Source organism: Vanacampus margaritifer, chromosome 1 (assembly GCF_051991255.1).
Source record: "Vanacampus margaritifer isolate UIUO_Vmar chromosome 1, RoL_Vmar_1.0, whole genome shotgun sequence".
Lineage (NCBI taxonomy): Eukaryota > Metazoa > Chordata > Actinopteri > Syngnathiformes > Syngnathidae > Vanacampus > Vanacampus margaritifer.
In genome coordinates, this window is record NC_135432.1 from 22,767,957 (window position 1) to 22,782,161 (window position 14,205).

At 39.9% G+C, this 14,205-nt stretch overlaps 1 protein-coding gene across 2 annotated transcripts in view; it reads left to right on the forward strand.

Annotated features, from left to right (window-relative positions):
- LOC144062720 (kalirin-like) overlaps positions 1-14,205 on the forward strand; it is a 33,517-nt gene that overhangs the window by 12,170 nt on the left and 7,142 nt on the right. The window contains exons 26-49 of one of the 2 annotated variants that reach the window (XM_077584376.1): positions 43-158; positions 648-770; positions 1,161-1,343; positions 1,755-1,879; positions 2,220-2,298; positions 3,352-3,461; positions 3,525-3,594; positions 3,680-3,769; positions 3,950-4,042; positions 4,106-4,217; positions 4,380-4,570; positions 4,657-4,758; positions 4,822-4,976; positions 5,812-5,914; positions 7,008-7,169; positions 7,283-7,451; positions 10,595-10,651; positions 11,346-11,449; positions 11,765-11,896; positions 12,323-12,436; positions 12,524-12,594; positions 12,680-12,746; positions 12,835-12,938; positions 14,120-14,189. In XM_077584376.1, coding sequence (XP_077440502.1) covers positions 43-158; positions 648-770; positions 1,161-1,343; positions 1,755-1,879; positions 2,220-2,298; positions 3,352-3,461; positions 3,525-3,594; positions 3,680-3,769; positions 3,950-4,042; positions 4,106-4,217; positions 4,380-4,570; positions 4,657-4,758; positions 4,822-4,976; positions 5,812-5,914; positions 7,008-7,169; positions 7,283-7,451; positions 10,595-10,651; positions 11,346-11,449; positions 11,765-11,896; positions 12,323-12,436; positions 12,524-12,594; positions 12,680-12,746; positions 12,835-12,938; positions 14,120-14,189 — 2,702 coding nt within the window. The remainder of the gene's footprint in view (positions 1-42; positions 159-647; positions 771-1,160; positions 1,344-1,754; positions 1,880-2,219; positions 2,299-3,351; positions 3,462-3,524; positions 3,595-3,679; positions 3,770-3,949; positions 4,043-4,105; positions 4,218-4,379; positions 4,571-4,656; positions 4,759-4,821; positions 4,977-5,811; positions 5,915-7,007; positions 7,170-7,282; positions 7,452-10,594; positions 10,652-11,345; positions 11,450-11,764; positions 11,897-12,322; positions 12,437-12,523; positions 12,595-12,679; positions 12,747-12,834; positions 12,939-14,119; positions 14,190-14,205) is intronic. The other variant, XM_077584386.1, reaches the window with a different exon arrangement.

A 14,205-nucleotide genomic window follows, 5' to 3' on the forward strand; every position in this document is an offset into this window, starting at 1 on the left:
GGGAGCCCCAGAAAAAAAATTAATTTGTGTGTATATGTACAGGTATCCTCAGTGAATTGCTTCAAAGAGAAAATCGAGTTCTTCACTTTTGGACATTAAAGAAGCGCCGACTGGACCAGTGCCAGCAGTATGTCATGTTCCAGAACCACGCACAGCAGGTAATTTGACAGTACTGTATTGCAATAATGAATCCTCACATACAGTTCTCATCAAATTTATATTATTTTACTGCAACAAAAATAGCCTCAATGTTATTCTTTCACCCTGAAATTTGATGGCTAAATTGACCCAAATTGCACAAACATTAAAATATTTTAAAAATGCCACTCTTTTGTCAAAATTACACAAAATTTGTGTATAATGTTCAAATCATCAAATCAAATCAAATCAAATTTCAGTTGTGTGTACAAAATTTTTTTCAATTACCACTATGCATTAAGTCAACAAAAATGGTGGTAATGTATGAGTACTCACCACATTTTCACTGATTCTCGCAGAAGTATGCATCTTTTATTCTTTGAAAGGTCATGATGGAATCTACAAAGAGTGAAGGATTACAACAGCATTAGAATGATCATACAAACTAACATAAAGAATAGAAGTCATATATAGGTCAGAGGATGCCTTGAGTCATTTTTTTTTGACAGGCTCTAGATTGGTTGGCGCAATCAGGGGACCACTACCTGGCCACACACACATCACCAGGAGCAACTCCGACCGAGACCCAGGAATTGCTGAACCAACATCGGCAGTTTTGTGTTTCGGCCAAGGTAAGAGTCTCAACGTAGCAGGCCCAAAGCATAAGCAAAAGTGAATTGGTTTACTTTTGTTACTTTTAATCGACCTTGCTTAAGTATGTCTCAAAGTGTGGTTCGTGGGCTCCCCTTGTGGTTTGTGAAAGAATCACGGCCTCAGTCCAGTTCAGTGGTATTAAACTTTTTAGTGCATTTAATCTTTAAGTAGTGATTGGTTTAGTTTTATTTAGACACAATTTTCATGTAACATTTATTAGCAATTCGTTTTAATTCTGTTGATTTCTTTTTGTTGTTTTTAATTTTCCAATATCGAGGCGCAGTGTTGATATTCTAACTGTCTATGACTTGGAATGTTGTGTAAAGATGATGATATTAAACCTCTGATGCCATCTGCCATGTCTTCAGCACACCCAGGAAAAGGTTCACTTGCTCATCCAATTGGCTGAGAGCATGCTAACTAAAGGCCACGCCCACCGCCTGGAGCTTCGCCGTTGTGTTTCCGCAGTGGATAAACGGTACCGGGACTTCACCGTCAGGATGGGCCAGTATCGCCACCTGCTGGAGACGGCGCTGGGAGGATGCTCACAGGTACCGTCAGCGCCAAAACATTTTCAATCAATCACATCGTAGACATTTCACCTAATTGGTCTGAAAATTATTAATTATTCATTACAAATAATGTATCTTTGTTCATCTATCTGTGCCAGCGACATGTAGTCCTGTTACTACGTCTCCTCTAGCCTCACGTTCCACAAAGTGACGGCGAACTAACATTGCATGCGGTATATCTGGTCGCAAAACTTTTTTATTTTTTTATATTTTTAATAAATTTTCTTGAAAACTTCTTGGGTGGTGGCCAGTTTACTTAGGTGGCCCACCCAAGTACAAACATGGTGTGGGAAACACTGACCTTACTTCTTGCTCAAACAAAAAAATAGTGTGTTAAATAAATGGATGGATGATAAAGAGCATAAACAGGATGTTTTTTTTTCCCATTAGGACAACAAGGACTTGGAACTCGAGCTGATTCCCAACAGTCTGTCTGACTCGGACCCTGAAGTCAATCTGTCAGACCCCAGCCACCAGGTCAGCGATGAGAAGAGGCGCTCAGCCCGCAAGAAAGAGTGAGTAACTATTTGGTAGTCATTACCTTAGAGCAGTCATTCTCAAAGTGTTACGTTGAATCTTTTACCGTAATATTGTATTTTTTTTTAAAACATTAATTTAGGTAGAATTTTCATTTAGCTTATGTGCAATGCATTTCATTTATTTAACTCCAGTTTTTTTTTTATCCTCAATTTAAGTGCAGTTTTAATGTTCAAGCTGTACATGATGTTACAGGGGCTTTACAATTATACCAATGATAATTTTTACAAATAGAGCCTCTGCCTTATTTTTCGATGAACATGTACTTTAATATTGTTTGAAGTGTTACTTATTATAAGAACCATGTTTTCTGACAAGTGTGTGCTGCAGGTACATAATGGCGGAGCTGCTGCAGACTGAGAGAGTCTACGTCCGAGACCTTCAAGAATGCATTGAGGTACTGCTCAATTTAATTTGCACAGCTAACATTAGTTTTAACTGGAGGTGGTAAAAGCACTCACGCTCTGCCATTAAATTGAAGCACAGAGAATTGAAGAATAAAAAAGGACTGTTAAAGGCATTGAATTAAAAATGTGTGGAAAAACAAGTACACTCTTTGATGTGTACTAAAGTAAAAATAAATGTTTACAGTCATTAAATATAATAGACAAAAAACAGATTTGCACACAAAATAGATTCTTAAATATACTCAAGTACAAAAGTAAAAAATATGTTTTGGCATTCATATGTACTAGACCCGTTTTGATAATTTGGCATGGAAAAAAAACATCTCTACATTAAAAATAGCTCCCACTTTTATTCACTTGCATGTTCCCATGTTGGACATTCTGAGAAGAAGAAAAAAAACTCTTATGCCATCAAAGCAACCATTTTCATAGCTTTGCTAACTTTATTCAAATGTTACAAAATAATAGATGTTGCTGTATGTTTTTCATATTAGAATTTTTTAAGCTGGAGCTTTTTAGTCTAGCACAGTCCTTAAATAGGCAGCCGGGCACGCCTTGCGCTGTGGCGTAATACATAATGTAATGCATGTTTTTTTGTGTTTTTTGCCGTACTACAATAAAATGTAATTGCACATCTACTGCAGTACGTGGCGGAGGCGCTCTCATTGTCAGAGAATGGATAGGGAGTCTTCGCTCATTTGCAGAGCTGTACTTAGACCAATTTATAGACAAATTACTATTTACAGTTGCGGCGGAGAGTTTGCTAAATATTTTCTTCTTCCTGAAGGGTTGAACCAAAAGCACAAAACACAAAGTATTGGCCACGAATCATTCGTGGAGCTGACAACATCAAACAATTCCCTTAAATATGGCCATGGATGGGGAATATCTATTTTAGCTTAATTGTCAGAATAATAAATCAAGTGAAATATAAATACCTGAAAAATCTACTTGAGTACAGCAATGGATTATTTGTACTTGGTTACTTCCTACGACTGGCACAAACATGACACTTCCTTAATGTGTGACTTGATCTGCTGCAGACATACATGTGGGAGATGACGAGCGGCTCTGAAGACGTTCCATCTGGACTTAGCAACAGGGATGATGTGGTGTTCGGGAACATCCAGGACATCTACGAGTTCCATAACAGGTACAAAATCAGTACAAAAGACTGTTTATGTCCGTATGTCTGACAGAGCGATGTCGTTTCTAGTATTTTCCTGAAGGAGCTGGAGAACTACGAGCAACTTCCGGAAGATGTGGGACATTGTTTCGTCACCTGGGTAACCAAATTTAGTTTGAGAGTAAAAAACAAAAACACTTGATCATGTATCCCACTCTTAAGTGTGTTTGTGTTCCTTCTCTTAGGCTGACAAGTTCCACATGTACGTGACCTATTGCAGGAACAAGCCAGACTCCAGCTTGTTGATCCAGCAGCATGGTGCTGGCTTCTTTGAGGTACTGCCTTTTTTTTTCTCCTTTTTTTTTTATACATACAACAGTTGTCCAGATCCAACAGTTTGAGTTTCCGGTAGTGTTGTAACACTCCAGACTTGTCTTGTCTCGGTTTTGCCTCAGTCTCCGACCGTCCAGATTGATTAAGACCAGTGCTAGTTTCCAGTCTGGTTGGTTTTGCAGGAGGTCCAGAGGAGACACGGGCTTGCTAACTCCATTTCATCAGCGCTCATCAAACCCGTTCAGAGGATAACTAAGTATCAACTGCTGCTGAAGGTGAGCTGGTGAAACACGATGTAACTGACCATTGGCTCCATTTTGACACGTGCATTTTTGCAGGAGTTGTTAGCGTGCTGCGAAGAAGGGAAAGGCGAGATCAAAGAAGGCCTGGATGTCATGCTGAGTGTTCCCAAGAGAGCTAACGATGCTATGCACGTCAGCATGCTAGAAGGTACCCTAACCCCCGTGGCAGCAGTCAGTTGTTCTTACTCTATACTGAAATATTGATCCCTCAATTTTCTGACATATTTACATAGTGTTCAATCTGGGCCTTTTTAATTGAACACAAAGCTATTATTTTGATGTATGAATGGAATGATAATGATGTCATCAGGTCTTGAAGAGGGTCTTGAGGTGCAAGGAGAGCTTCTTCTGCAGGACTCCTTTCTCGTTTGGGAACCAAAGTCCCTCATCAGGAAGGGGCGTGACCGGCATCTCTTCCTGTTTGAGCTGTCACTCATCTTCAGCAAGGAAATGAAAGATTCATCGGGACGAACCAAATACCTTTACAAGAGCCGCTTGAGGGTAACACTCGCTACCATTAGGCATAGCCTACAGGGAGACAACTGTATTGGGCCTATGCTAATGACTGTTTTGTCCATCCATGACAGACATCAGAACTTGGTGTGACTGAGCACATTGAAGGGGATCCTTGTAAATTTGCTCTTTGGGTTGGAAGGACGCCGACTTCGGACAACAAGACGGTTCTGAAGGTAAATAAATGTTCAGGCTGTTGGTTCGCTTCTGTCATTGAACCTGTCGCGCTCTCCCGCTAGGCATCGTCCTTGGAGCTGAAGCAGGAGTGGGTCCGCAGCATTCGCCAGGTGATCCAGGAGAGGCGGGGTCACCTGCGGGGCGCACTGAGGGAGCCCATCCCCCTTCCGAAAACCCCCAATCTGACTCTTGGGCGTCAACGCAGTATCACACGCAGGTCAGCTTGCATTTGCCCTGTTACCTACAATGGGCAAATAATCAATTGTTGTTGTTTTTTTCAATATTTATTTCATATATTTATATCTGGGTTCATACTTTGGACACCATTATCCTTGCCACTAGTGTTCCATGTTGCTCTCTATTAATTGATTAGTATGCCCATCCCTGTTGACGTTTTTCAGCGCATCCACAAACGTTAACAGCTGTGGCTAGCAAACTTCTTAGACCAAGTACCACCATAATGACCAATAATGATACACAGTAGTGTTGTCAGCCAAAGTGTTCATCAAAAACAAGACAGATTTTATTCCTAAAAAAGTATAGTAAAGTGTATATAAGTATATAAAAGTAGATCTTGGGTCAAAAAGGTTAACTTGCTTCACACCAGTTATAAGCTAGCTGGCGCGGCTAAGAACTACTGTGATACAAATGATCTCTAATTCACTTATCCTCGCATTCATCTCGATGAATAAGCTACACTTTTGACAAGTATTGTTATCACTGAAGTAAAACGAGAAATTGAGAAGCCATGCTAACTGCTAAGCTAAAGTGAAATTCAGAATGGCGATACACCTTAATAAGTTCTTACGTGGTCCAGTAGGCTTTTAACAGAAGTTGTGCCTGACTGTTTAACTTATTATATCAACATAGTTTAGCTAATAGACTACAAAACCGATTCAGAAGTTTATACCATTACCATGAATGGCTTCAACGTATACCGTGATCTAAATTTCAGGTCATATAACCCAGCTCTGTGTTCCACAACAGGGAGCCAGCTTTCGACACTTTGAGAATGGCTGCTTGACAACATTTTTACACTTCCTGTTTGACAGAGAGACCAGCGAGGACGCCGACAGCTTGGGTGACGCCAGCAGTCAGCCTGACACAGTTTCCATCGCCTCCCGAACATCCCAAAACACCGCAGACAGCGACAAGGTAGCGCTCAGTCACAAACACTGTGTGAGAGGCGTGTGTGTAATGACCTCACCACTGCTGCAGCTGGGTGTGTGCACGCGTGTTTATGTGTTTGTGTGGGAGGGGGTTTCCTCCCTTCATGGTCTCACTGTTCAAGACAACTTCACGTCGTTGCTCTGCTGCAGAGGTATGCTTTTATTTCTTTATGTGACAGTGACTTTATCTCAACTTATATCAAATCTTCTGTGTCTTTTAGTTGTATATAGAGTGGCTGATCATTGGTGAAGAAATTTCACCTCGCAGCTTTTAACCAATAAACATATAAAGTAGTCTCAAGACAGCCAAGCAGATTCTGAATTTCTACTTCACTTGTAGACCAGTGGCCCCTAACCTTTTTGTACCAGGGACCAATTTCATGCAGGTCAATTTTGGCACGGACTGGGTAGGGGTGTGTTCGGTGGGCGGGGCGTGGGGGCCACTTCACGAACACCATGATAGTGTTTTCCAGCTGTTTTTTGAGCCAAGGCACACATTTTACATAGGAAGAATATTACAGCACATCACCAAACAAAAATGTTGGAAGATACTGTATGAGCGAGCCGACTTTTAAAATACAAGCGATTATTCTGCCTTTTTTTCTTCTTTGACATACTTATGATTTGTCTTGTATTATTAATTTATTATTATAAATTGTATTTACTTGTTTATTTACCTACTTATGATATTTATTAATTTATTTTTTGTTATTTTGCTTTACCTGTCTCTATTGCATGACTGATTTTTACTCCACGTACAGCACTTTGTATGCAGCGATGGTTGTTTTAAAGTGCTTTATAAATAATATTGAGTTGAGTTACTGAGTACTGACCACATATAATCTTTATTATACTGCCCCTAGGTGGCCAAGGCGCACACGCTAGAAAAATCTGATCGATGATATTTGAGAGTAACTTGCAAAAGCCTTCAGAAAAATATACTTAACTACATTAACCAACTGTATGTACGTTGTTACTTCCCACCACTGGATGTGTTTCATTTTTGCAGGATGGGTCGGATTCTGTACAAACTAGGCCTTTGCAATAATCCATCTTCATGTTTGTGTGCCTGCTTCTAGCTGTCGGGAGGCTGCGAGTTAGTGGTGGTGTTGCTAGATTTCTCCTCTGGATCACCTGGCGAGCTCAGTGTACGCTGCGGTCAGACTGTGGAGCTAGTGGAACGCTCAGCGGAGCGACCCGGCTGGTGTCTGGTCAGAACCACCGATCAAACTCCGCAACAGGTAAGAGGCTCAGACACATTTGTGGCGGTCCACCTTGTGTGGCCGCACATAATGCGCATGCCAGGAACCGCCGTTGATGTCAAGTATTGATCGTGACTGCGTTTTCCCACCAGGAGGGCTTGTTGCCGATGAGCGCCCTCTGCCTGTCGCATTCGCACAGTGCTGCCGATATGGAAACACTGGTCCCGGCGTCCCCTGCCTCCTCAGGCAACGCCCCCTCCTGCATCAGCACCACCTCCTTCAGTGCCTCCAATTCATCCTCGCTGCCGAGCTCTGGGAAGGGTGAGTGTCTTCAGGAACCCGGATTCTCCTACCCCCACACCCATTTCCCCTATTGGCAGTCCGTTTGACTTCCTGTTGAGACGTTTTGGTCAACACGGTGTATATTGAGGGCCTTTCCTGTCTCTGGCTGCGTTCTATAAATTTGTGGTTCAACTGCTGTCACCCCGGGAACCATATTTTTGTTTAAGTTGAGAAAAATAAAGAACATGTATCTGAGAAGATGGATAATATTTCTAAATATATCAAAGTGGCTTTTAGAGCACACTGTTAAGAATCTAAAGCTTAGGATGCCACTTGCACCCGTTACCGCCTAAATTAAGTTAAATATCACAATTGCGCAACATATGGCTTTAAACAAAGTTGTATATCGGTACTGTCATAAACCAAGGACCTCCTGTAATTTTTTGCTACCACTCATAATGAATCCGTGACCCCTTTTTGGGTCCTGACCCACGAGTTGAGAATCACTGCTCTAAATATTTCAGAGCAACTCAACATTAAAGATTCATCACGCTTGCTGCTTTGTCAGGACATGCAAGCCTGAAATATTGCATGCAAGAGTTACATGTATGAGATCTAGAAATGGATAACAACATCCGATCTGTGGATAAATAACATAATCAGTCAACTAAACCAGTGGTCCCCAACCTTTTTTCCACCACGGACCGGTTCATACAAGTCCACAACTTTCGCGCACCGGCAACCCAGTGGGTTTGGGGTGTGGGTTGAGCTACTAAACTACCATCACCTTAGCATCGACTACAAAAAAACACACACACAAAACAAAGAATAAACACCGATCAGTCACATTCAGTCACAAGAAATCTGCTGATCAACATCTGAACTCTCGGTTTAGCTAGTAAAAAATAAATAAATAAATAGGTTTTTGTTCCACAAATACAATATAGGCATGTGCCAACTTGTGGGCAATTTATTGTTCTCAATTAACATATTGTACAAGTTTTTGGAATGTGGGGTGAGGGTAAGGGCTGATAGTGGATTGAGACCCAAGAAAGATGTTTTTTGAATTTTAAATACGTGTGAATGTAACAACTTACCACATCTGACTTAAAGGATCTTTGTGCAGTTTGTCACTTTTTTACTCGCGACTGCCTCCTCTGGCCCAAAGCGTTACTGCAGCATCTATGTCCTGCTCGTTCATGGTGGCCGTGCGAGTATATGCACGATCTTAAGTCCACGCCACATGTCCGCTATTCCGCGGGGACACAAATGACGTCACCCTTCACCACTCCACCTCCTCACCCCTTAAATGACATTTAATGTAACAAGTTATCTCAGTTTAATTTAAAAAAAATAATTGTAAAAAAAATCCACAGGGTTTTCTTTTATTAATAATTGTAAACACATTTAAATGTAGTTAGTTAAGTAAAAAAAAAAAACTTTACAACAATATAATTTATGTGCCGCCACTAGTCTAAACACAGCATTCAGATTAATATTGAGTTTGTGGAATATGAATTAAGCAGCAAAATCCACCCGTTTTTATTCATCTCAGATGGCGGCCATTTTGCCACTTGCTGTCAATTTAAAATGACATCACATTTGCTCAGGGCTCAGTTAGTGATGACTGACCAATCACTGCTCACCTGTTTTCTGGGTTTGGTCACTGTGATGTCATTTTCAGTGGTCAGCAAGTGGCAAAATGGCCACCACCTGAGATGGATTAAAAAAAAATATATATATTCCACAAATGCAATCTGAATCAGAATACTGTGTTTAGACTACTGGGGGCATATAGAACATAATATTGTGCAGATTTTTTTTTTCAATTGCCTTCTACTTTAAGGTGATTTTAGATTTTAAATATGGTTTGCATATGTTGACCCTTCGTATTTAAATTTAAAGTTTAGACATCCTTGCTTTAAATTGTCCATAGGTGTGAGCAGGTGTGTCTCCATGTCCCCTGCGACTGGCTGGCGACCAATCGAGGGTGTAACCTGCCTCTCATCGCAATATAAACTGGGATAGGCTCTAGCTCCCCTATCACCCTCGTGAAAAGAAGCACTATAGAAAATGGATGAATGGATTTTTTTTGTTTCCAGTTCCTTAATCATCAATTTCACATGATGTCATCAACCCAGTTTAAAGCACTTTAGTTTCCTTGTTGTCACTAACCAACTAATCACAACTCATCACAAGCCACACTCAACCTCTACACCCCGCCTCTTCGGCTAAGCCCCGCCCCCTGACCGGTACTCCTCTGGACTTGGGTCTAGCTGTTCACAACGACCGTGTCGCTTCTCTGTGGGTCTCCCTGACGTCTGCTTTGTCCACATGGATGCGCACTGAAGCATGTGGCGGGGCAGAAGTGCATGCTGGGATTGTTCTGTGGTGTGGGGCTGGATTACATGTGAGGACGAGCGAGGTGGGTCCGATACTGAACTGTTTTGTGGGCAAGCTGGTTAAACATTTACAGCGAAGCCAGTGTGTTGACGTGTAGCAGGAATGTTTCAGGCGTGTTAAACTGGACACGCAGGTTTCTACCTCCGTGTGAATCAATGTGTCGCATACACCTGATGTATGCAGATGTGCCATTGTTTTCCAACCTTTATGAACATTTTTAAAAATTCATGGTGCACCAGACAAAAATGTCTTGGTGGATACATGGGGTAGTATATACCATATGCTAGTATCTCATAACAGTGAGTACAACTGTCACGTTTTTGTAAAAAAATTAAATAAAATTCTAAGAGTAACAATTCTTTGTATCGGATCCTCGTCATATTGAAATTCCAATGACCAGTATGAGTGAGTGTGAGAGTGATAATTACTTAATTGAACACACCTGCTCCCTATGTACACCTGAGACCTTGTGACACTAACGAGTGCCATAACACCGGGGGGGTAATTTGACATTTTCACTTTGGGGGTGTACTCACTTTTGTTGCCAGTGGTACAGAGTACAGTAATTCACACTGTACATTACATTTAAAAGTGTCATGTATTCAGTGTATCCCATATATTTACAAAAATGTGAGCGGTGTACTGTTTTTTGTGAGAATTTAATTGGTCTGCTTGCCACTATACGTTGCTGGCATTCTGTAGATCGATGAACAAAGATACATTATTTGTCATAAATACTTTTCACTTTAAGTGTTTGTATCTGTATGTGTTTGCCTCAGCAGATTCTGGACCATTAACCCCTGAGACAGTTGCATTGCACGCTCAACCCACTCAAAGTAAGACACAATAGAAAATGAACTACAACCTGGTCACATTACTTGTCACATGACTTGTCAGTCTTATGTTGCCAGTTTTAGGACTTGGGACTTGCTTGTCTAAAACTTATGAAAAGATTCAACTTGAACTACCTGTCTTGCTTGTTTACATTTGAAAGTAAAGATTTTCAAGATACTGTGGCATTTGTTTTTACTAGTTATTTTTTTTGTATTGTGCAAGTCAGTGAACTTCCACATTGAAAGCCACCAGTGGGCTTTGATTCAAAGTGCAGACTACACCACTTGATAAAGCAAGTACCATGGAGGGAGCTCCAAAAATGATAACATTTAGATTCAATGATTCTGTTTTTCATTAATTCAACCGGGGTGGCAACATTCAAGGTTTGCAACTTAAAGTTAAGAAACAACTACAGCTAACTTAATCCATTGATAGAAAACCCACAAAGACATGTAAGCTATTATATAAATTCCACAGTTTAGCTCATTGATAACTGTTTTAACTGAGCATGCAATTAAGTCTTTGGAGCTATTAAAAATATATGATTAAAAGATAGGTGATTCAACAAGATTTTATTACTTGACTTATGACAACCCAAGTAATGAATTGACTTTTCTTGATTTTTGCCAGTAACTTGGGACTTGCCTAAAACTTGATGATATGAGACTTATGACCTTACCTTGTCTATCCTCCCAGGTGGGACGTCCACTGTAGTCACCAATGTGGGTGGGACTCCAGGGGGCGCTGCCAGTTCACCAGCACCAAAACGTAGTGGCTCAGGGACAGGAAACACCTTGAAGGTAAAGTGGACTTGAGGTCACTTCTGGTGAGATTAGTTACACATGCAGCAACTCCACCAGAATCAGATTCACGCTATATCTTTCTTGATATCTAACTATCGACAGAATCTTGCTAGTATGAACCCTGACATAAATAATGAAAATTTGGAAATAATTTAAGAATCCCAAAGCACTTTACTATCATTTCAAAATCATTTTACTACATGACCTCTAAAAACAAAAACGGCAGATTACAGACCCGTAACATGGTGATCTAGCACCAGTTATTATAATCACTGACTAATTTGAAGGTAATGTGTGTGTGCGTCAACACAGCGCTGGTTGACCAGTCCTGTAAGGAGATTGAGTCAAGGAAAAGCAGATGGACAGAAGAAAGCTCCGATTCGAAATAGGAGGCGGGACAACAGGCCGGAAGTGACTATACCCCTCACAGGGAACTCTACAATGGTAGGAACACACACAAGAAAGAATGAAAGGACGCACAAGACAAAAATCTGGGTATCATTGAGTCTTTATATTGTTGATTGACATTAAAAAAAAAAGATAATACAAAGTGACTGATAACAGTGGTGCCTTGAGATATAAGTGACTTGAGTTATGAGATGTGAACCATCATTCTGCCACTTAAAAAAAAAAAAAATTATCATTATTTTTGCTTTGACTAAAACAGGGAGAATTACACCTTGTATATTGAAAACAATCACATACAGTAGCTTAGCCTGTCAGCCCGCTAGCATCAACGCTTTTTAAAATCTATTTTCTATGCCGCTGACCCTCAATTCAAAGACAAAAAAAGACAGATTTTTCATAGTAGGCCTATATTAAGGAAAAAGACAGCAGATGATTTGATTTTTTTTTTTTTTTTTTGCAAAGAAGGCCAAGAAGGATGAGGCGGCACAAAGCGGAGGAGAGGAGGAGCCAGAAGAAGAAAATCATACCCCTTTACCGCCTCCTATGCAAATCATCAAAGATCCCAACAACACTGCGGTAATAATTTGATGACTTTTTTTTTTTTCTCTCTCTCTCTTTGGCTGCAGTGTGTTTCGTCTTTATATGACTGTCATTGGTCCGCAGGCCCTCGACTCGGACCAAAGTTCGAACGAGTCGGACAGTGAGCAGCAAAACAAAGCTATGAGAGGACGCATGTGAGACCAAAGCACTCCTCAGTCGAGAAGATGAGTTTAGCACTCGCGACGTGGCAAGCTTAACGTTGGGTGTCTCTCTGTGTAGGTTTGTCGTCAACGAGATGGTCCAATCAGAGAAGGACTACGTGAAGGACTTGGGCGTCATTGTTGAGGTTAGATGCCAAATGTGTACACTGTAATTCACAATTTATTGATGGCATTGATGTACCTGACACCAATGTGTGTGCGTGTGTGTGACAGGGCTTTATGTCAAGGTTGGATGTCAGAGGGATCCCAGAGGACATGAGGGGAAAAGACAAGATTGTTTTTGGCAACATCCAGCAGATTTATGACTGGCATCGCGAGTGAGTGTAAAGTACATGGGTCCTGTAGAATTGGAGGATAATTTAGGTGCCAACATTTTGCAAAACTGGACCATTTAGGTTTATAAAAATAAAATAAAAAAGGCACTTAGGCACCTGAAAAACATATATTTAAAAAATAATACCAAATAAATATTTTTAAAAGAATTATTTCAACAAATATAAACAGAGAGAAATAAAAGTAGAACATTTAAAAAAATATACCTGTGTGCAGGTTAAATGCTTACAAATTTAAGCCCACCACAATACCCGTGTTTTGTATGCAGTGTGTATATATAGGCAACTGTATTTATTCACAACTGAATAAGCAATTGCATACTTACTGTTGATGATTCAGTTACAGTATATGGACAGTATGTGGATATTTCATACATAAAGTAATAATGGAATTTAATAGTTACATGGAAATCATTCAGTATATAATGAGGATTGGGGTAGATATTTTTCCAGTACGAATAAAAAAATTACTTAAAAAAATATTAGTTTAATTTGCAATGAAATTAAGAATGTTACATTTCAATACCTATTGAATTTTATAATTTCTCAAATTACAGTAAAAGGGTTAGAAATCAATGTTAATGGTACAGCCTTTGCATGAGGACATGCTAGCTGTGTTAGCTGCTGTGCTCACTGGTCCGTCAAGAACGAACTTAGCATAAGATAAAGATATATACTGTATATAAAAAGAACGAGAAATGTAATATATTAATATATTTTTCTGATATGATTAAAAGGGTTGCGTTTGTTTGAGTGACACACTCTATTATGGTTGGAAAAAATAGATGAAAATAGGAAAAATAGAAGAGAGGACTTATTTAGGTCTGCCCAGGGTCAGACTCGGAGCATGATATTTTTGTCCTGATGTATTGTCATGTAGCTCACTTTCTTTAAAAAAAATAAAAAATAAAAAAATTGGGTAAAAGAGTTGTGTGTTGAGACACAATTTCTAAGAATAATTAGTACTACTATTGAAAGTATGTCAGTGATAAAAAAAAAAAAAAAACAATTACAAGAAAGGCATATCCACAAAATGATACCAACATAAGGTGATTTCAAATAAATGCTATCCATGATACTAAAATACAGTATGTCGGTTGTAAGAATGACTATTTATCACTCTCATGCATTCACATACAACACACTCATTGTATGTCGTCCTCTAGTTTTTTCCTCGTCGAATTGGAGCATTGTATTCAAAATCACGACCTTCTAGCCGACCTCTTCATCAGACATGTGAGTTGTGTCCGTG